The 23,495-nt window shown below is 36.8% G+C and overlaps 1 protein-coding gene across 1 annotated transcript in view; it reads right to left on the bottom strand.

The window, feature by feature from the left end:
* Positions 1-23,361, bottom strand: part of gnav1 (guanine nucleotide binding protein (G protein) alpha v1) — a 30,258-nt gene extending 6,897 nt beyond the window's left edge. Inside the window, exons 1-6 of the mRNA XM_079593687.1 lie at positions 22,705-23,361; positions 21,806-21,897; positions 15,478-15,570; positions 14,516-14,676; positions 7,083-7,211; positions 1,814-1,943 (exon numbers count right to left, since the gene is read on the bottom strand). Of these exons, the coding sequence (XP_079449813.1) occupies positions 1,814-1,943; positions 7,083-7,211; positions 14,516-14,676; positions 15,478-15,570; positions 21,806-21,897; positions 22,705-22,834 (735 nt within the window). The 5' untranslated portion in view covers positions 22,835-23,361. The remainder of the gene's footprint in view (positions 1-1,813; positions 1,944-7,082; positions 7,212-14,515; positions 14,677-15,477; positions 15,571-21,805; positions 21,898-22,704) is intronic.
* Positions 23,362-23,495: the final 134 nt, after the last annotated feature.

The raw sequence follows: 23,495 nt of genomic DNA, 5'->3' as shown, positions 1-23,495 counted from the left end.
CGCCAGGAGCAGTTCACAGCCAAAGAGACCGATGTTCTCGTCAGGGCCGTAAAACACAGAGAAGTGACACTGGGGATGATGGGAGAAACTCACTCAAATTAGCTTCGGTTAAACAGGCGTATAATTTGGGTAAATGTGTAGCCTAATCTAGATTTTTTTTTTATTATTATTATTATTTTTTATCTAGATAGATCTTTTTCACATCTTCACGGACACAACAATGATTTCCCTCGTGTGTTAATATTTTTCCTTGTAATAATGTATGATTTGCAAAAATGAAAACTGCTGCATCTGTTTATATTAGAGAATCAAAGTGGATGCGCGTTAACATTATGGCCAAGCACGCGCCCTTAAAATGTCATATCACTAACGCGCAACGCGCCACTGTCTTTAGACTGTTTTTTTCCTGGTCAATGGCGCAATTGCTTTCTAAAACTGGAAAATAGCACCATGGAAGTTTTGCGCCGGAACACGCCTCCTCTTTGCGCTGAACCGCCCCCGCGAGCGCAAGTTCATTCCCTAATTTACCGACGTGCGTCTGTGGAGGGAAAAGTCCGCTGTGCGCGGGTGCAAAATAGGAATGATACATGCGTCGGTGTTCAAAGTCAATTGCGCTGGGTGCAAGATAGGGCCCTAAGTGGCTACAATTCATATATACAACTATACCACAGAAGTGTAGTCCGAGCCTTGTGCTTTGTTCGCGCCATTTTGAAGACGATTGCTTTACCAACTTAAATGCAATCAAGCTTGGATTCGCGAGCCGTCTGATATTGAAGGAAGGTTCAGTTCCAAGTGTATTTGCATCAGCTTCCTCCTCCGTATCACAACCTGTAAGTGTTATTAATAATTGTTGCTTTTATGTTTTATGTTTAATAATTATTTTGTTTGTTGTGTAAGCACCGTTTAGCTTCTAGGTCTTCAATGACAATTGTATTGAGATATGTGAAGTGTTTGTCGTTGTTTTCAGAGTTGTCTTAAAAGAATAGAGTAATACCTCGTAGTAACGTAACTGCATTTTTTTTTTTTTTTTTTTTTTTTTTTTTTAAGCGTTATGTTTATGCATCGAGCTAACGCAAACACAGACTGATTGTGCTTTTACAATATGAACTCTGGGCTATGCTCGCTAACATAACGATCAATTCTGTATCTTATTTTTAGTTTTAGTAAAACTACAAAGCAGTGGACTATAATCATTATTATAACACAATTTAATTGATAAAAGCATCATTGTACTCCGTGTTAAACAATAAGTATTATCTCTGTAAACACTGCTAACATTTTACTATACACACATTGGATACAATATGCACAGAGTATACCAATCACAACTGACTGGGTCATCTGACCAATCAACGCAGATTAGCGTCGCGCAAAGGAGGGGTTTGGAAAAATGAGTCGTTGAACGAATCATTTGGGAGTCGGTGAGCAAATCAGGTAAAAATAAATGCATATTATACGACCACAAAAGTGTTTTTTGTCATTGCATGCATGTAAAACTGTTGTTGGGGACTCCCAAAACAACATTAGGAACATTTTAAATGTCATAATAGGTGCCCTTTAAAACAGATCAATATAAATATATATATATATATATATTTTTTTTTTTAAACAGTTGTTACAAAACCGTAAGGTGACAGAACCACTATGTAGTAATAGTATCCGAATTTCCAGAAGAGATGTATGAAAAATGTAGATAAAAAATATATGAGCTTTCCTCTTTGGTGATCTGGAGTTCAGTCACTTGTTTGTTCAGTAGCAGCTTCTGTTTGATGTAGTAGGTGAACGCAAAAGTAGGCTACAAGCGTTTTCTCACCATAGATGGATCTTCTACTAGCGTCATGTCGTACCCACTCAGAGACACAACGAACAGCACGGCCCTCACGTCCTCAAAACAACTGATCCACTTTCTCCTCTCCGTCCTCTGGCCTCCAACGTCATACATTCTGTGGAGAGAAAGAGACAAAAGGTCCTCAACGGAAAAGAAACGGCACAAAAACACTTTAAAGTCATCACAAGCGCAATTTACCTTGGGAAACACGTCATGTTACAAAAGCACAATGGATTTTGAACATTTCGCGTTGACTTACAAACAGCGTCACGTTTGTTATGCTAATATGCTGCGAACTAGCGACACGCATCCAAACATGTTCAAAACAGACCAATGGGTTGTTATTGATGCCAGCAAATGAGTCTCTCAAATTAACAAGCTCCGCCAAATTTCCCCTCACAGCGTTTTAGATCCCAACACTAAAAAGAATTAGCTTGTTAGCAAAGATGCGTCAAAACATGACATATTTCATTACAGGCTTGCCCACTTCACGTCTATTAGCGCATCTAGAAAGAGCGGGAAAAACGAGTGTTTGTTCTCAGAGCGTTTCTTGTCTTCAGACAATCTAAAAGGAGAAGGCTGTGAAGAGTCAAAGTCTCCCTCATCATTGATTTTCCAGCTTCCACTTCATCCTGTGCCATATCTTCACTATATCTGTGGGGAAGATACCTCCACACGTCTGAAATCAAAGCCGTCAATTTACACGCACTTCAAACGTGATGGAAAAATAAATCTATATGTGCTTTATGGGACACTAATGCACACGGTTTCTCATAAAAATCAGTCAAGCGAATTGAATTAAGAACAAAGCTGATGTTGACACTATGACAAACTGGTAGATTTAAAAACGGAAGATTTTCTAGTGTACAACAAACCAGAAAAACACAGTTAATATGCAGTAGCTATGTAATATGTAATAGTAATATGCACAGCTATTGTCTTTAATGTATATTTTGGACGCAAGTAGGAACAACATGATGTCATGGGTGTGTTGGACAAAAAGTGTCACTGTTTTCATCGGTTTCTGGTGATTTATTTTTTGGAACAAGTCTAATAAAATCCCCAAACCGAATCAAAATCTGAGGTGGCTCCGGGTCAGCCCGCACATCTGAGCCGTAATGAACCGTCTAATGATGAGTGAAAACACTTGCGTTTCGATCAGTGTGTGTAACACGGCACGATTCTCACCTCGTCTGCAGTGATTATGTGGCCACATCCGATCATCCCATAATTAAACAAAGCCATTATTAAACCTTTGTGCAGTTGGAAAAGATGTGACACACAAAAACGACAGGAAGATGCACTAGGTCTGATTTATTTTTTTAATTTTCCCTCTAAAATGTCCTGTTGCAGTTCAATAGACAATAAAATGATACATGGATATATTTTTATATTCATACTTTAGTATTTATTCAGTATAAGTATGCATGTGTGTGTGTGTTTGTATGTATGTATATGTAGCCTATATATATATATATTTATTTATATATATATATATATATATATATATATATATATATATATAAAATAAAATTCATTGTTTGCATTTATAGATTCCGATTATTATAAAACTATTCAAGATTTATATATTTAGTAGTTATAAATATTCACATAAAGAAATATTCTTAGATTTTATATAATTATTATTTATTTTGCCATATAAAACAACAATATATAAAGCCAAACATATACATTCAGGATTTACTTTTATATTTATACTTTTGAATATATACATTCACATCCTGAATAAATAACTGCAAATATTAATATAGACATATACAATTTTAAATATTGATGAATTCTGAATATACAGTCAGCTTAGATCTAAATTATGAAGAAAAATGTAAATAAAAATGTATAAATGGAAGTCTAAATATAATTATTATTTCCTTGTTTTCCATTTTCATTAAAAGTACGGTATATGCTTTGAATTATTACTGACAATAGTTGGACAATAGTCAAACATTTACACAAATTTAATTTCAGCTAAAAGTAGCAACCATGTTTGTTTATTTTGGCGATTTTGATTATCATGTATAACCCCAGTTTTACTACAAATACAAGGTTTAAGGTTAAATTAACAAGGTTAATTTGTGGTTACCATGGTTTAACTACTGCACTGTAAAAAAAATGTTGGTTTAACTTAAAAAAGCAAGTTACCTTAAAATTTTGAGTTCATTGTAATTAAACATTTGAGTTAATACAATGAAGAAGAATGGTTTAATAAACAGAAACTCAAAATAGTATGTTATCTTCACACATTATCGAAGTTGATTTGACAAAAGATAAAAAGTTGTGATTACAAATCATGAAAATATTTTTTTACAGTGTGTTTATTATAATTAGAAGAAAATACTTTTAAAGTAATGATTTACTTGATTACGGTTGACAAGTTAAATAGAAGTTATTTGAAGTAGGGTGGATTTGGATTTTTTTTGCCACATAAATAAAGCACAAAGTTTGCTTTTGAAATGAATGAAAAATTAAACGTTACCATTTAAATACCACAAATTAAATTACCATTTAAAATGGTAGTATAACATTTTCATATGCCCATAAGAAACAACATCTCAATGAAATGAACACAAATGTATAAAACCATAAACAAACAAATAAATGGATAAAAGCATGTATAAGAAAAGCATGAATATAAATAAATAAAAGCACATAAATAAATACATAAATAAGCGAAAAGTATAATGAATAAATAAAAGAATACAACTAAATAAAATGAAAAATAAATAAATAACAGCATAATATATAAATAAATAAAAAGTGTACATAAATAAAGGATATAACTAAATAAACAGAAGAATAAATCAATAAATGCATAGCTTTTATTTAAAACTGAAGAGAATTATTGATGATGGCAAAGGCTCGTACTGAAATGCAGCCGCTATGGGTGTTCATATCAAACGTGAGGTGTGAATCCAGTGATATGATAAAGATCTTGAGGTGTTCGGCGTGGGACGCGTGTGAAGTGCTGCGATAAGGATGAGCAGTGGAGCATGCCCAAGATTGACAGCAAGTTATTCAGACCGAATTAATTCACTCTAGAACTAAACCGGTTTCACGTAGCAAACAATTACTCCACATAACATACACTGCTTTCATAGAGTTAATGAACATAAAGACTTAATCATGATGGAGTCTCCTTTATCTGCTTAACGGTGATGGGATTTTTTCACTCATATGTTTGCTCTATACCACAACTTAACCTAAAACCCAACAAAGAGAACAATTTCCCACATTTTTAGATTGAAAAACATATTTCTGAAGACCAAACGGTAAAGACGTCTAAATGGATAGGCATCCAACTGGGTATTTAAAACATCGCTACATCCCACCACCATTTTTTAAGTGAAGTCATCTTGTTTTGATTTTATGATGTTGTAGATGATGCACTTTTATTAAAAACTGTCATGAAAGCAGTGGGAATTTAGATTTAGCATTATGCAAAGTAATGCAATATAAATGTTATTGCAGAAGCCCTCAACTGAAGCCAATAAATTAGCCAACTCTCAGGGCAGAAAGAGCCCGAGAAGAAGCCAACGAAAAAGTATAGAAAAAGACAGTTGCTTTCCACCAAATGCCAAAACACTCATCTTCCTGTGCCATCTCAAACAGTCTGCGGCACGTCAAAGCTGTAAATGTCTCCATTAACATTCAAATGGCTGGTAAAAGCTGCCAGGCAGAAAATTACTCACATTTCCCATGAAACCGCCCAATCGTTTTACTGGTTGCCCGATGTTTGCGCAAAATTGAACTTAAGAGGACAATGAAAATGCATGAAACTTTTTCATTCCAACGGTTTAAGGAACAAGAGTCATTGTTACTGTAACTTGGTGCGGTTTGCCCATAAATCCCAACTGTTTGTGCCTTCAAAGATTTTTTTTTTATAAAAATAAAAGCATTAAAAAAAAAAAACATTTCATTACTTGCAATAAACTGAAATAAAATAAAATAAAATATGTATATTTATATTTAAACATTATTTCAGCTAGCTGCCAACACAACATTTTTCATTTTTAATTCTTAGATTAAAGCTATAACTAAACTAAAATTAAAATATTATATGAAAAACTTAGCGAAAATTAGAAATATTGCCTTGGCAAATAATTAAAATAAGTTGATGTACTACAGTTGAAAAATGAAAAACGAAACTATTTAAAAATAAAAATTTCAAGTAACAAAAATATATATTTTTAATGGTTTTAATTTCAGTTTTAGTTCAAGGTTACGTTTAAGTAACAACGATGTACTAAAAACAGAAAAGTGTTTCCTTGGAGTTTTCGCGAACAGACGACAACTTTGTCAAAACGATCCTCAATCACATGGATCTGCGAAAACTACTGAAAAAAAGCTGTATTATTCATGCCAGGCCAGTAGATGGCGAGGTCACTTTGTAAAGACAAACCACGTGTCGATAGACTGAACACATATGCGTCACAGTTTTCAAAAATCCACTTTTCTATTCTGTAGTTTACACAGACAGAATAAAAAGGTATTGTTTTCAAAAACTTGCACTTTGAATCCCATTTTCAGGCCCCCAAAACTCTGTTGCAGAGTAAATGAAATGACAAAACAAATGTTTTCCGTTTTTGGTTGAAAATGGTGTGTAAACGGCCCCTTAGTTAACTATAACCCTAAATTATACTAAAATAACACTGCTTCAAAGTTTGTCTGAGATGTAGATAAACAGTTATTTATACGGAACATAGACAATTGGCATAAACCTTCAGGAGTTGTCTGTCGACTTATTTGAGTTCAGACTCAATTAATCATTGCAAGCCAAAAAAGAAAAAAAACTCAGACGAAATCATAACAAGTCTTGCATCCAAATCAAAGTCAAACGTGTGCTCAACGCTGATAATGCCAGTTAGGATATTGACGAATGGAGCGATGTTTAATCAGAACGGCATGCAGAGGTGACGTTTCATAAGATAGTGAGATGGAGGATGCCGCCCACGTTGACACGGTCAATATCACAAAGCTAGAGAAGGGTCTGTTTAACAGAATCCCCCTGATTTTTTTCAACGTGAACCTGCTAGTTTTAGCTACTTTTAGACAAACAAACAAACAAACTTCAACCGAAAACGAAAGAACAAAGGCTATTTGATCCGTCTGATGATTAAGAGAACATGAGAGTGGCACTGAGAGTCGTTTACAAAGTCTACGACTACTCGTAAAAACAATTGCGTCGTATTTTGTTATAACAGTTGAGGTAAAAAGGGCAAAGAAAGAGATTGTTTACCTGAAGACCAGGTGTTTGACTTTGAACTGAGTCTCGATCACTCCTGTGGTTCTCAGTCGGACTCTTAAAACATCCGTTTCTGTCGGCATGTATTCGGTGGCGATGATCCTGCCAATGTTCTCAAAAAAACTGGAAACAGAGAGACATATAGATAGAAATGATTACAAATGGACATTTTACGACAAAAATTACAGTAATGATTATGCCTTCCTGAAACGTATTTTCCACCAAAATGAAAGTTCTCCGAAGCAGTCTCATAAGCAGATCATTATTTTCACGTTATGACTGCTAACCGATAAATTGCCAATATTAAAAATCTATTCTATGTTTTTCAAAATCTGTGTTATTTTAGTACTATGTATATACTATTATAGTATTTATTAATATTTTGAATTAGCTTTTAGTTAAATAGTTTACATTTTAGTAGTTTTTTTCTATATAGATTTCATTTTTAGATAAACTTAACAGTTCTATTTTTAGTATTTTTAGTTCTTAAACTTATTTTAGTTAGTTGCCAAGGCAACCTTTCTAATTTTAAGTTTTTCATATAATATATTTATTTTATTATATTTCAGCTTTAATTGTAATTTTATTTATCAGCTTTTTTTTTTATTTGCATAAGTTTTAGTTTCAACAATTACACTGTTCTAAATAAATTAAAAACAAAATCACTCATTTATTATTTTATTATTATTATTATTAACACATTCCAAGGCAATATTTTTAGTTTAGATTAAGTTGGTGAACTGAAATAACAAAAAAATAAAACTTACATAAAATAAACTACATGGACATATTTAAAACAAAACAAAAACAAATATAAATGACAATCGTTTTCAATAAAATGTTTTATCAATAATGATTTAAATTCTACAAGTAAATTTAGGCATCACAACATTGTAACATTCAGCATGAAAAATTTATATTAAAGTGTTATTCAAGTATTACGTTTTTTAAAGATGAACTTTGAGTGTTAGATGACACTCAATATTGGACGATAACCCATACGGTTATCCAGCAACCTGTCGGTGAAAAAAAGAGGCTAGGGAGCGACGTCTCTTCACCTCACCTCCTATAATCGGGTCTCTGTGGGAAAAGCCTTGTCCTTAAAGGGCGTCTTACATTGTCTAGGTAAGCGGCTTTACCTCTGACTGCGGTTAGCGGCTGCGGTAGCGATAAGACTGGCCCAGGGGGGAGGACACGCCGTATGCTAATTACCACCATGAATTTAAATGCAGCATGATACAGTATAAGCAAACCTGTGGGGGATTTCTGTATGCGGATGTGCTAAAGAGAGGGATTATCCGTGAGTGCTCACTACGCAGCAATAAACACACCTCACAGGAGGAGAAACACCCTGGAGAGAGAATTAGACAAACACACACGTAAACTGCAGTTTTAAATCTACCTCAGACAACTGTGCCATAGTTTTTGATTGAGTGTGTGAGGCATCTTTTCCTGCACTGATAAGACCATTTTATCATTCTGTTCATGCAAACAGAAGACAGACCAGGTTGCACTATATGCTAGTATGTCAGAGCTTGTTTTCACACTGTTGCGTGCTAAAAAGTATGCGTTGCATTCGCACTGTTAAGCAAGGGCTATAGCATCATTAGCATAAACTTTTGTCTAGCGAGGGCAATGAGTCTCTCGCTGCGTTTGAAACATAATACTTCCTTACAATATGAAAAAAAAAAAAAAAATAGAACACCAAAAGAGTAGTATGTCCAAATACATAGTATTTGAAAAACAGTAGCTGAAAAGTCCCCGGGTGACCTACTTCTGCAGAGACTCCAAAGTGCCTATTCGATGGACACTTTACTATCCCATGAGGCCACAGGAGAGGATTTATGAACGGAGGAGCAACGACGCTGGTAGATCATGTGACCGTAACAACATGGTGGACGTAATGCGTCTGAATTTTATTCATACTACACACATTCATACTATATAGGGCGTACTTTATTACTAACGCGCTCTTTAAAATGACAAAAAAAAACATTGCGCCATTGACTTTAATCTATTCAGTTGCCTCAAAATAGCAACGCACCAACAATTCGCCTGAATACACCTCGTTTTCAGATCAGCACACACATGGGCGCAAATGGATTTGCCATTTAAACAACGTCGCGCAGAACGTGAAAATGCTAAATGCGTCAGGCTGAAACTAGCAAAAAACACTTGCGCCTGGCGCCGCATTGCGCCGGGTATACGATACGGCCCAAAGTTGCTTACACAACAATGCTAATGTTATGCTAGAGCACTAATTTGAAGATAATCATAATGTGAAAGTTAAAGGCAGCTAAACTGTTGTCGTTTTAAGCCCAAAACTATTCGTTGGCCATCTGCATTAATTAACAGACATAAATTTAGTCATCAGGAGGGGTCGCGGACGTCCGCGCACACTGTCCGAGCGCAGCCCGACCTTTGTGTTCGTGCGGACATGTGCGAGTGACTTAAGTTGAGCGCTTGGAAACAAAGTCCACTAGAGTGCACACAGCCAAATGAGTATACTTTGAAAGGTTTGCACACTCAGCTGTGCGAGAGACGGAGCGGGACGCGGAAAAATGAAGAATGCCCGGGCCTAATTTAGCTTAAGTTTATTGCTTTAGTTTGAAGAGTGGCTACTTTTTCAAAAAAGTACTAGCTTAAATGACAAGTCGCTAATAGCTAGCAAGTTAATGTTCCAAAGTAGCTTACACAACACAACTAGTCATGCTAGAGCGTTTGAAGAGAACGTTGCTGCGAGTCTTTTATCTCTAGCTCTTGACCTTTTTTTTGTTTTCAGAGAAATTTTACTTAAGTTACCTACTTTTTTGTAGCTTTTAAAATAGTTGACTAGTTTTTCCAAAAGAGTACTAGCTTGACTACAGTTTAACTAACTTTCTCAGCAAGATGCACTTGTTGATCCACTATGACAGTAGAAGTGTCACAGAAACTGCTTTACCTTGTAGCTTGACATGCTAAAGATTAACTCATCATTTAAGACATGGTTTTGCTAGACGAATGAATAACACATTCCGTAACGGCAGATATTTGAAAGAAACTCTTTCGTACACGCAAGTACTGAAACGGACTGGATTCTCACCTGCGCAACTCCATAGCAAGAGGTGTTAGCAGCCATTAGCGTAAACGTGTAATTTTTGTTCTAATATCTAATATTTTTATTTTATTTTAGCTTTACTAACAACAAAAATGCTTTATACTAGTTATAACAACACTGTTGAGCACTGCCACAGTGAACTTAGAGCACACATTATTTGCATTAAACACAGTTGTGTACTCGTGGAGCGCGTTTCTGGTTTTAGCGACAGCTAAACAGACACACAAACGCATTAACTCCACACTCCATCTCAGTGCCAATGCAATTCCTTGGCATTCCAGCGGAGTATGATCTTGTAAACCCCCTGGGCGGCACAACATGCCCCAAGGCAGCGACGAAAGCACAAATCCGGACACCTCCGGCCTGAACCGAGACTGCAAGCACACAAGTGCGACGTGTGTTTCTTTAGGCACGTCTAGGGTCCTATGACAGACATGTCCTTACGTGCATCTGGATGCAACTTCCACTCGCTGCTGGCCTTCACTTCCCAGCGGGATGCAAAGGCCCTGTCGCTGTGAATCTGTTCAACTCTGACGCACATTAGGGAAAATTTAACAGCTATAGACTCCAGAAATAGTGTTTTCTATAAAACCCCTGCACAACGAGCTAAAACCAGATTCTGGTGGCTTTTAGCTGGTCCAAATTAATCGTTAAGGTCATTAGCTGGTCTAATCTATCTCACTGTATTCTTTTGTTGTGAAAAAGAGCAGCGTGAACATTATTAAAAATGTCTTCTTTTGTGTCCTACAGAAGAAAAAAAAAACATATTTGGAGTCATTTTTAGATGATCTATTCCTTTCCAAAACTGGTTCAACGTGACATTTTGAAGTATTATAAGCATTTGAAGACCTCTGGTGTTCTGTAGAACTAAACTTGTTCAACCTGGTTTCTCCTACTGTAGGCTGCGTGACATTTTGAAGAATTTTTAACAGCTATTTACTCCAAAAATAGAGTTTTCTATTAAGCCCCTGCATGAAAAAAAACAGCTTCAAATGGTTTTTAGCTGTCCAAGATGATCAATGAGGTCATTAGCTGGTCTAATCTCACTGTATTCTTCAGTTGTACGGAAAAGAGCAGCGTTAACATCATTCGAAATATCTTCTCATGTCTCTCAGAAGAAGAAAAAAACATCTTTAGAATAATTTTTAGATGATTATTCCCTTCCTTCCCTTAAACCTGGTTTCTCCAAGGCAGTGTGACATTTTGAAGTATTTTTAGCATTTGAAGACCTCGTCTGGTGTTTTGTAGATATGCTTTTACTTTCGGATTGATTTGACATCACTTTGACCCCTCAAATCCTTTCCACCTTCTCTCTGAAGGATCTCGTCTCCTCGTGCCATTTCTGATCTATTTTTCCACAAAATTGAATGTCGTGAAACGACGCCGGCCGGGGTCTTAGGGTCGAGGTTTTTGTGAAGAATTTAAAATAGCGAGGGAGAGCAAATGAGAATGGATGAAAGGCACAAATGAAGAGTTTTCGCAAGATGGATTCAGGATATGAACAGGTGAGGAGCTCTGACCTGGCCTGCGAAGACGATGGGAATGCCCTCTGAAAAATCTGACCTTTAACAAGAGAATGTGTGTGTTTCGGAGTATGTGTGTGAGGATGGGTGATGGAGCCCTGCAGGTGTGACATGACAGCTTGGGAGGAAAGGTTTTTAAACCTGGAGAGCGAGAGCTACAGTACGATACAGAGGAAGAGTATTTCAGTGAATATCTGTGCAGAAAACAGTGCTACACTACATTTAAAAGGTGCTCTAAGCGATGGCACGCGTTTTTTAGGCCAAAACATTTTTTGTCACATACAGCAAACATCTCCTCACTATCCACTAACTGTGTCTCCTGAACACACTAAAAAAAAACGCGGTCTCTGTAGACACCCCAGGCTCCACAAACGGAAACATAAACCACATTCCAGCCAATAACCGACAAGAAGGATTTGGGGTGGGGTTTGGGGGGTTAGTGCGCCGATGAGGAGGGTCTAGCTAGCCTCCGTTTTGTTTGACAATACTTCGAACGTCAAAAAGACGTGACGTCACCCACCATCACTTAGAGCACCTTTAAATTAAGTCACTGTCATTTTTTTATGCAAATCAGGCCTATTCTAAGATTAAGCTCAATTTGAATACTTTTTTAAAGCAATTCATCATTATGTGTCCATCTGAGACAATCTTCAAACCGCAACCAAGTGCCATGGTGATAACTTAGTTGCTCCCGGTGACAAGTGCGTTATTGACTCCGTAATGTCCGTATTATTGACTGAAGCATTTGGAGGGGCCCATTGGCTCAACGGGGGACAGGAGTACCTGTCAGTCAAATTCTCTCACACACGCATACACGCAATCTATATATCTAAAAGGGGATATACCATTGGTTACCTTTTTTGTAAAATTTACTAATTAAAGAAGCCAAAAAAAGAAAAGAAACATTTAAAAATATTTACAGCAGTATGTTTAAAATGTTTTTATATATTTTTTAATTGATTAATATTCATAATAACAATAAATATGTTTAATAATAATAACAAGTACATACTTCTGTCCACAAATGTGTGGGAATTCAGTAGAATTGAGGCTATGTGTTTTTGTGTGTGTGTGGGTTTTGATGCCAAACACATTCGGTATGGACAACTTCAACCACACATCTCACTCGCCTCCATCTTTTCCTCATTCATTCCAATGATCTCTAGGTGTCCTGCGTGCTAATCAAAGAGACAAGCTATCATGTCAAAGCTCCATTATGTGACGTCCCAGCATGCATTGCAGGATATATATATATCAACTGGCAAAAGCTGTAGGCTTTGAGGTTTGACTGTTTTCTAATTGCCGTTTTTGAGCTACCACACAAAAACCTCGCTGCAGTGTTTGAGGTTCATTCGCTGTGGCACACACCACACGTCTGCGACATGGGTGACCCTCTCTGTTTCATTTAAATAATCAGCCTCCTGGTGTTTTAGTTTGCAGTCACACACATATGTAATTACACAATTCGCTGTTTGAATATCCCAGTAATCAGCCATTATTCACAGTGGGAGTGTCAGATCAAGGCACAGATCAGCGGCCATTATGGCTCAAGAGTGGCAGTCGCACATCAGTTTCATTACACCCACATGAAGCCTACGGAAACTGCATAAGGAGGCATTGGGAAACCTGCTAGGAAATTGAGAAATCATTGAATAACGATAAAACATTCAGTATTAAGTCTTCAGGAGATAAACGCTTGTCATTAACTGAACATGAATGACGTAATCTGTCCTCAGGATCTCTTATGCATTCAGAAAAACAATAAAAGATGAGTATTTTGAGGAATCGTTTCACAAAAATTGTCTGCAAATTTCCTCGCCACACGTGTAATGTTTGCCGAATAAGAGAAAGATTTAGGGGTCAGCACCCATGTCAAATGACCAATTAGAATAGAATAAAACATTCATGACCTTTTACGGATCATGATTGGCCTATTTGAGCATGTTTAAATGTATTCAAATGAGATGCTAAGCGTTGAGGGGACCCATTCCAGTCTTGTGGTCTCTAACCTCTTTGCTCAAAATTTAATGTGGTTATTGTGTTATCTTGTTCTAGCTAGTCAAGAGAGCATTTCTGAACCACCAAAACCCTGAAGGCTAACTGAAAAACAAAAAAAGTTAACTGAAAACAACGGAGGCTAACTGAAAAAAACAAACAAAAATGGAGGCTACCTAAAAAAAAAAACCTACAAAAACCCCGGAGGCTTACTGAAAACAAAAACAAAGGCGGTCACCTAAAAAAAAACAGTGGAGGCTAACTGACAAAAAAACAACGGAGGCTAACCAAGTGGCAACCTTCCGGTCTCTCTCTTCGATCCAACACGGAAGTGACTTAAACTGCAATTCTGTCCCCATGTTAAAATGCCAAACTTTACAGCAGAAAAAAACACGTTTACATTCTGGTACAAAAAGTGGTTTTAGTCTATATAGCTAATTTTGCCCTTCATGACAACTGTGAGGGGGGTGAATTTTTTATAACTCCTCCATTTAAATTATATTAAGCCTGATAGTTCTGCATAATTAAGGGCGTGGCCAATTGAGTGACAGGGATTGCTGCTGCGTTCACTAGTACTGCTAGCCATTTGTCTGTTAGCCGTCACCAAAAAAAAAAAATCACAAAAACGTGAAGCCTCTAAGAATATATTCCAGGATATCTAGTTTAATATTAGATTATTCTAATATCAACTCTTGGTCAAAAAAGATGAGCAAATGCACACAAATAACAGATATTACTGTGACAACTGCATTAGCGCTAATGTCTAATTAGCAATGGTGACTAATTAACCTATTTACAGAAGTGTTACTCACTATAGTGCCGAGTCATTGAGTTCATACTCGTATCCGCGCACTGCTGCCGACCGCACCCCCTGATCCGCCCACAAACAGCTGAGGGCGTGGCTTATGAACGGGAACAGCATCTGGTCTTCATCAAAACAACGGCCACACGAGAGAACGGAGTGAGCGTGGACCTGGAGAAATATCATAAAACATGGATAAATACAACATTTGATAGTCTGCGGAAGAATTTTCCAAGAACTTTTTTCAATTCTAAGAACTTAAAATGTTTTATAGCGCAAACTATCAAACATCTAAAGCTAAATAAAACAAATTAAAGCACTGCTGTTAAAATATCCATTTTTGCATGGCTAGCCAACCCTTTGTGATACATATCTAGTTAGGGGTTGGCTAAGTAAAGACATTTAAGGTTATGGATTGGAGCAAGGGTTTATTAGCAGAAAACATAACATTTTAACAACTAGAACAAAGTGTGACCCAACACATACGTGTCTTTAGCACTGTTACTAAAGAACAATTGGCCTGATTTGTCTAACTACCGTACTGTGCTCATCACATGACCTGATGAAGCCAACCCTACACCCCGGTCATATTTCATAATCAAAGCAGACGACCCTCATTCATTGTGTCGTTGTGTGCGTCTGGAACAAGATAATGACTATTTTTGAGACGCACGTCGGTAACACACCGGAACCGAGGGAGGATTTTAAAAACACACCCCTGAATGACTATCAGGTCAGTTAACTTTGGACTGTATGTTTGCATTCACATACCTAGTTCTGAAAAAATGCCGCCACCTAGTGGACCCTGTAAGTACTGCACACAATAAAACAGAAACAATGTTTCTTTACAGGGAGTCTAAATAGCAGTTTAACTGGGGAACTGACATCTAAATGGAAAAACATACATGTATATACACATTACACACATAAATATATTCTTCCACAGTATAATGGAAAGAGTCGAGCGCAGACCTTGTTCTTGCTGTTGGCGAGGTTGATTCGAAGGACGCCCATTCCATGGAGGACAAACTTCATAGAGGTCAGGAGGTTATCCAACACCGCAGGCTGGAACAGTAGATGTATGAAAAAAGATGATTTATATTACAAGTAAGAACAAAACATGATATTCATATTCTTAGCATATTCATTTTATTTTGAGTTCTTTCTCTTGAGATTGGCAGGCTTCGACTCAACGTCTTTGTCCCTTCAAACGCAAATAACTTCCAAAAATGAAAGCATTACCCAAGAACCCTTTCACTGATCTGTGACAGAAACAAGTTACGTTGTGTGTGCATCTAACCAAATACATCCACTTCCTGTCACTGGGACATTTCCTGAATTAATTTCCGCTCAATTAATTTCTGTCCTTATTGTCTCACGTCCACCTGAGTGACAGGAAATGGCTTCAGCGAGGCGCCATTATTGCCGACAGAAAGCGCTGCGTGACGACCTAACGCTCGGCTGCAACTCAATGCGATTGTGCAGTTATGAATCATGGAATGTCGATCATTCCTTTTTGGTCAGAACAATTCGCAATGATGGGAATGATTTGGATAAAGTTTTTGGATCACCATCATTTCTCTCATACTCACAAAATGACATGTCAGTCATTAACTTTTTTGAATACATATTGCAACATATTTACTGTATACCGGTAAGTGAAATGGGATGTTCCATGAGTTAAAAAAAAAACAAAAAACAATGGAGGACTATAATTAATACACACAATAATAAATAAATGCATATATATATACAAATATGTAATTATATAATTTGGTTTTAATATTAATATTATAATAGTGAAATTAGTAATTAAAACATACATTTTGTATCATTTATTTATAATAACATTAGAATAAAATTAAATAAAAATGTTTATTATTTTAATATTTATGCACAAATACAAAATAATATATATATACATACACTCTAAAAATGCTGGGTTGTTTCAACCCAATTTTGGGTCAAATATGGACAAACCCCAAACGTTGGGTTAAAAATGTAATAACATTTTTTTGTGTGTGTGTGTATATATATATATATATATATATATATATATATATATATATATATATATATATATATATATATATATATATATATATATATATATATATATATACACGTAAAATATAAAAATTAAAAATTGAATACAAAGATAATTATGATACTTATATATTATAAATATTTATAATACTGTTCTTTATTAACATGAAGGATTGTGCACAGTATGACCAGAAGTGTCTTTTAAGAAGGGAAATAAGATAAATGATGATTTATGACTTTGAAAAAAAGTTTGACACTACACAAAATCAGTCCACGTGTGTGCCACTCAAAGCCTTTCTCTTTTCACACTTCCAGCCGGCCGTCCACTCGTGTTGTGCTCAAATGCTTCCCCTTTTACCGCCCCTAACTCTCTGGCCAAAGCAAACGCATTCCTGCCCTTTATTGAACAGTTTTTGTTTGCTGGACCATAGATCAGAGGCGCAGAGCATTCCTGGGAAGACTGAACGCCGAAAAGCCTTTCAGTGTTTATGAAGGGGGTGTGGAAGGTTTTGTGATTTGGATATATGATGCACTTATATGGATTTCCTGTTGTTGCAAACACACACACAAAAAGTGCACTAGAGCGAAGCAGGAGGTAAAGTTCAGGAGTGAATCACACACTTCAATACTATGAAACTATTCTTGTGGAAAAGGATAAGTGCAAAACATCTTACCAGGAGTGTATGCGTGTTTGGTTTAGGTTTTCCCTATGTTATGGGGACATTTGCTTGGTCCCCATGAGGAAATCAGCTTATAAATCATATTAAATGTTTTTTGAAAATGTAAAATTGCAGAAACTTTTCTGAGATGGGTAGGTTTAGGGTTAGGCGATAAAATGTGCAGTTTTAAAGTATAAAAATCATTATGTCTGTGGAAAGTCCCCATAAAACATGGAAACCATACATTTTAGGATGCCATTTTTGCCACAAAATTACTCTTTGCAATAAGCAGCTTAAATAATCTTGAAAATACATTGTTGTGTGTGTTCCTTGAAACAAAGGTGACCTAGTTTGGATTGGGAAAGTAAATGATTATAGAATGTTAAACTATTCTCGGAATTCTACAATCCACTATTTCTTTTCAAGAATTCCAGAGTTCTAGAACTTTCAGACAACACAGAACAACAAATTCTAGATCTCTGGTCATAAAATTCCAGGCAAGTCAAAGAACAACACATTCTACAACAACTACATTTGGGTCAAGCCCAAATTCAAGACCACCGACAACGGCACTCCAAAGTCTCATATTACTTCTTGATGTCACGTTTGGAACAGGAGAATTTACCACTTCATCAAAGAAACAGAGTCAGAGGGAGGTGAAGGAAATGAAAGCATGAAAGCCAGCTGCGAGTTGTGTGAAGTCTTGCCATAAAAAGGGTCACCAGATACGCAACACTAATTGCTATATTGTGTGTGAACATCTGATGTACATGTAATCTTTATTAACGTTTGACAATATGCACTACCGTTCAAAAGTTTGGGGTCAGTAATATATTATATAGAGAGAAATATAGACAGAATAGAAATATCTTACCAACCCCAAGTTTTTGAATGGTTGTGTTGATTTAGTTAAAATTATCATAAAATTGCATTTACAACATCTTTTACGGCAGGTCTAGGGTGAGAAACACAAAAAGAGGGAACAGGAAAGACAACTTGACTAGGGGAGACCTCAGTGTGGTTCAAGACCGCAGTGACAGTTTAGTATAAGAGTTAAAGAAAGAACGGATTAAGAAAAAGACACTCCTCCTGTGACATTCAGGTCAGGACAAGTCCCAGTTCTTACCTGTAACACATCACTTTTTCCCTTTCATTTATGATTCACACACACCGCAGGCCACCACACCCTTCCCTGGCCTCACTCTGACAGTCAACAGCCCGCCCTTGTGCGACACTACGTCCAAGTCAACCAAGGCCAGTCTGATTACAGACTGTGCCCGTGTCTGCAAGCTTGTGTACAATGTGAAACTAGCCATAATTATGGGTCTGTACAAATGAATGCATGTGTGCGCAAAAGCATGACCCTTTATGCAACCGTCCAACAAAAACTGGTGAAGCACAAAATGGACTTTTGAACATTATACAGAAGCCTGTGACTGGCCACATACAATTTAAGAGAAAAACACATGCATGGGAGAGGTCAGCATAACAAAAAAATTACAGATTGGCTTTTAAAAATGAAGCCGTTCATTTGGTCAACATCAAACTTTGCTGGGCCGAATACAGAGCCTTGAGTTATCCCGAACTCAAGACGTGACTCAAACTAGGCTTGTCTATGTTTACTTCAAAATATGGCTATTGTATGACATCCTTTAACTTAAGGGTGATGTTTATTTTATATCTACAACAATTGGAGAAGTTAGCCTAATTCTATTATGGGTACTTACTGTTTTAGTCTTCCCTTTCAGCAAAAGATGTAAACAGCTGTTGGGTTCATTCATTAATTACAGTGGTGCAAAATACAAACATTGTTCTTCCAGTCAGAGTTTTATACCACAGTGACTGACCACAAACTAGTAACATGGCTAGTCTAACATTAAGCAGATCTAGAGATCTCAATTGGGTCACATACTTCACACTTTATCACATTCAGTTAAATGCCTAACGCACTTTACAGAACTAATGAATGTTATAAGAAATATAACTTTGCCACATTTATAATGGGTTTAGATTTTTTTTTAAACTGTATGTCTAGATGTTAGTGAAAACCTGCCTTTTCACATACAGACAAAGTAAGATAAAATGTTTGATAAATTACCCGCTACATTACCGCCTCACAATAAGTAGGACAATGACAGTCATCAATCTTCAATTTTTCAAAAAAATAAAAAAACCCTAAGGAGTGATTTCAGTTTAGAATTCACATGAAACCCCATCCACATAAATGGCAACAGCTAAAGTGTCATATTAAATGAGTTCCTTTTACATTTTGAAAATGGAAAGAATTTTACAAGTAAATACTTTAAAGACGGTATAATCGAATGTAGTGTCAAACTGGTGGAAATTAAAATTCACAGACACAGAATAAATTATCCTGTTAAAAATACAGAGAATTACTGTATATAGATATATATAATTTAAATATCAAATTGAATATACTTAAAGTATGTTTTACTTAAAAATAACATACATATGTAGGCTATATCATTTTATATTCTATGTGCTTTACATAGCATCATTTTAATACAGTTTTTTATAAAGGCCCAAGCTTTTGACTGTGCATTGTATTAATTTCTGTTCTATGACACTGTACAATATTACATCATTCTACCCACATTTCAACACTTTTTGTTTTGTTTAAAGATAATGGAAGTCATGCTGGGAAAGATGGCACGGACGATGATTCCATCCCAAAAAGGGCGTGTGTGTTGGGGTGAGTGTTTATTTAAAGGGTTTGCTCATGGTTTTCCATTGTTTGATGGTCAATGTTGTCATATCAGCTGACAAAGGCCAATAAAACCGCATAACACAACAAAAATCTGCCACTAACAAAACTTATTTTTTTCTAGCAAGCAACTACCCTAGTCCTCACTACCGTTTGAAATTATGCTATGTTCTGAGACTCATCCCCCTGCCACTAAAAATCAACATAAAAAAGACTAGGTGGTTGCTTGTTGACAAGTCAAATAGTTAACCATCCTGACCAATTCCCTGTGCATTTGCCTGGAAATAATGGGTGGTTATTGGGGTTTTAAAGTATTCCCTGAGGCTCTTCAAAACACCATTGGAACATTCTCAGCACATCAATCTAATTCAAGCTCACTGAAAAGTGTCCCTAACACAAACAGACCCTGAGGGAAGGTTTAATGAAGAGAACATGGTACACAAAGTCTCTGTTTAAGTCAAGCTAGCACACATGTGGATCTGCACCTGGCACTTCACAGGAGATACAACGGACAGTTCGTTGATCAGCTGATTTATAAAGCAACTGAAGAAAGATCTGACTAGAAACATGTGCACTAATGCTCAGTTAGCTTGATAAACATCACCGCACAAATATTGGATGGACAAATTGCAGAATTCCAAAGGATCAAAGCTGCTTTTATTAAACGTGAAGTAATGAAATACTGAGGGAAGTTTCAGTAAGGTAGCATTCTCTCAAAGACAAGCTAAGAAAAAAAATAGTCGACAGTCAGTGTGAACTTTCTCTAAAGTCAACAAACTCACAGTACACCTCTTAAACCTGTCACTCACAAGCTAAAAGATGTCATACAACAGCCTAAATTTTTTAGTCACGTTTTGAGTTCAGGGTACCTCAAGGCTCTGTATTCGGCCCAGCAAAGTTTGATCTATATAAAATAAAGTCTTCATTTTTGCAAGCTGAACTGTAATGTCTATACCAGTATATAACCATAAAATAGCCTTTTGTAGCATAGCACTAATGTTTTTTTTCTTCTTAAATTCCATTGAATTTTAGACAAAGAATAACAATATCGTCATACATGATACATCGTGATATAAAATTACTGCCATTCATACTGCCAACCCCTAGCCTAGGGTCTTTTTGGTTACCTGAAGAACTGGATTGAATAACAACTATTGTTGTTCACAAAGATGACGTTTAGCCCCAAAATGACAGTCAAAGACTGCGGTTTTACCGGTACCAGGGCTGATGAGCATGTTGAGACCACAGCTGGCTGCGACTTACGATGAATGAGCCAATCAGTGTCCGCTCTGTTTCCAAGGCGATACGGCATACGAAGACCGCAGGTTAGTCTAAAGGAGCCAGTGTGTGGCGTCACATTGTTGCCATGGTAACACTTGTGAGTGACAGGTCAAAAAATGTTTGCGAAGAGATGGTTGAGTTTAGAGGAAGTGCTCGCTGGCTGCCAAACAGATAGGAAACGGATATATTATAGGGACAAATATGAAAAAAACACAAAAAAAATGTGCACTGAAGTTGACAATTTAATGATTTTTAACTTCACAAACTTTTTGTGTCAGGCTTCCATGCATTTCCTTCCCCCTTTCTTTTTTCTCTTCCTAACAGAACAAAAAAAATGCTGAGGCAAGATCCAGCCTTCCGTTCAACTGAGGTCTTGTTTCACAGTTGAACCAGTGACCCCTTAAACTTTTAATAATCCCCAAACACACACAGAGGCTTGATTTCCCAGATGGCAGAGGAAGTACAGAGAAAACTGACAAAATATAATACAGATGAGAACAAATGTTAAACTATTGAACGCAATAACCCTTCTACACTGGTGGGCATCCAGTGTGTGGAAACAACAAAACATAAAACTAAAATTCCTTACCTTAAAACTGGTTAGTTCTTGTTTGGTGAATCCATGACTGTGGATAATCTTCATCTGTTTGACCAATGTACTTTTCCCACTTTCTGCAGCACCTACATTTAAAAAAAAGTGCCATAAAATGACTAAATGGACATTTATTACCTGAAAGAAACATTACATGAACAGTCCTCCAGGATAGTTCCATGAATAAACCTTCTCTGAAGTTCGAACTAACAACCTTTTTCGGTTACTAGCCCATATGTTTAGTTTGAGCCTACAGCATTTTAGATATGAGCCCAGATCTGAGGTTTGAACACATCTATTCAGTTACAGTACCTGGCCAGATATAAAGTTAGAACCTACAATCTGTCAACTTAAACTCTGATCTGGGATTTTAACATAAACTTCTCAGAACTCTTGTGCAAAACTCAATGTTTAATTTACAGCACAGAAACAGATCCAAGCTTCAGTCAACATTCATTCAGCTGTAACCCATATCTGAGGTTTGAGCCATACAGTGGTTCAATTTTCTGCACAGATCTAATGTTTCAACCAACAACCTTTTACCTTCTGTGGTCTAAACCTACAACCGTTTAGTTGCCTAGCCAGATCTGAAGTTTCAATACACAACCTGTCAAGATCTAGGTTTTGACCACAGGACATGTCAGTTTTATCTGAGATGTGCTATGTAAACCAATAAACTTCCAATTGCAATCTCATATTTGTTGCTTGAACTCATAAATTCGCAGTTGCCAACCCAGACCTGAAGTTCAAACCCACCACAACTGTTTAGTAAACTAGTACATTACCCAAAATAACAGTCTAACGTTCAAGTAGGCCCATGTAAACATCAGAAGCCATGTTATTTTAACTAAAAGCAATAAGCAGATGAGCAAACATCAGGATGAGAGCGGTGTTACCCAGCATGAGGATCTTCACCACGTTCATCTCTCTCTTGGCGTACTCGTACAGATCTCGGTCTATCTGCGAGCTGTGGATCTTCGCCTTCTTTCCCTCCTCTGTCACCTCTGAGCCCAGACACAGACCCATATCCAGAGCTCATGTCTTTCCCAAAGAGCTAAAGGTCCAGCAGAAATCCCAAGACCACGGATGGAACCGGAGAGGAACGTTTAAAGTGGCGTAAAAACATCCCGGCGACCCCGCGCGCTCTTTTCCAAAGTCCCGGTTAACGCGTAAAATGACACCAAAGTCAATTGCGCGTGTTTTTGGAGAGATCTAACTCTATTGTATAAAGAGAGACAGATTGGGACATACACTGTCGGACAGGAAGAAAGAGAGAAAAAAGTTTCAAATCCGTCTGTTCCCGGTTAGTTTCGTCAGACTGAGCGCTCGTGAGAGCTCAACACTGACGCCGGGCTAACACTCCTAATCCACAACACAACACTACCTGTTCATTACGGGTCAGCTAAATTGTGTGTCTCGTCTACAGCGTCTCTTTTTGCTTTTTTGGGGGTGTCCGCGTTCTTTAGGAAGGAAGTGACGTGATGTTTGTGGAACTTTGTCACCTGAGATGGGTTTCGTCCAACGCACGAGCTGTGAGAAAAAGCTGGCAGTCCCTGAAATCCATGTCAAATTAAATGTAATTCAATTAGATAAAGTAATACAAGAATTAATCATTACTAGAACGTTATCAAATAAAATGAAGTAAAAAGGGAAATTATTTAAAAACATTAAAAGTAACAAACAAATA

This window comes from Phoxinus phoxinus (assembly GCF_949152265.1).
Source record: "Phoxinus phoxinus genome assembly, chromosome: 20".
Taxonomy (NCBI): domain Eukaryota; kingdom Metazoa; phylum Chordata; class Actinopteri; order Cypriniformes; family Leuciscidae; genus Phoxinus; species Phoxinus phoxinus.
The sequence above is the reverse complement of the archived record's forward strand: the minus strand, read 5'-3'. Positions and strand labels throughout refer to the sequence as shown.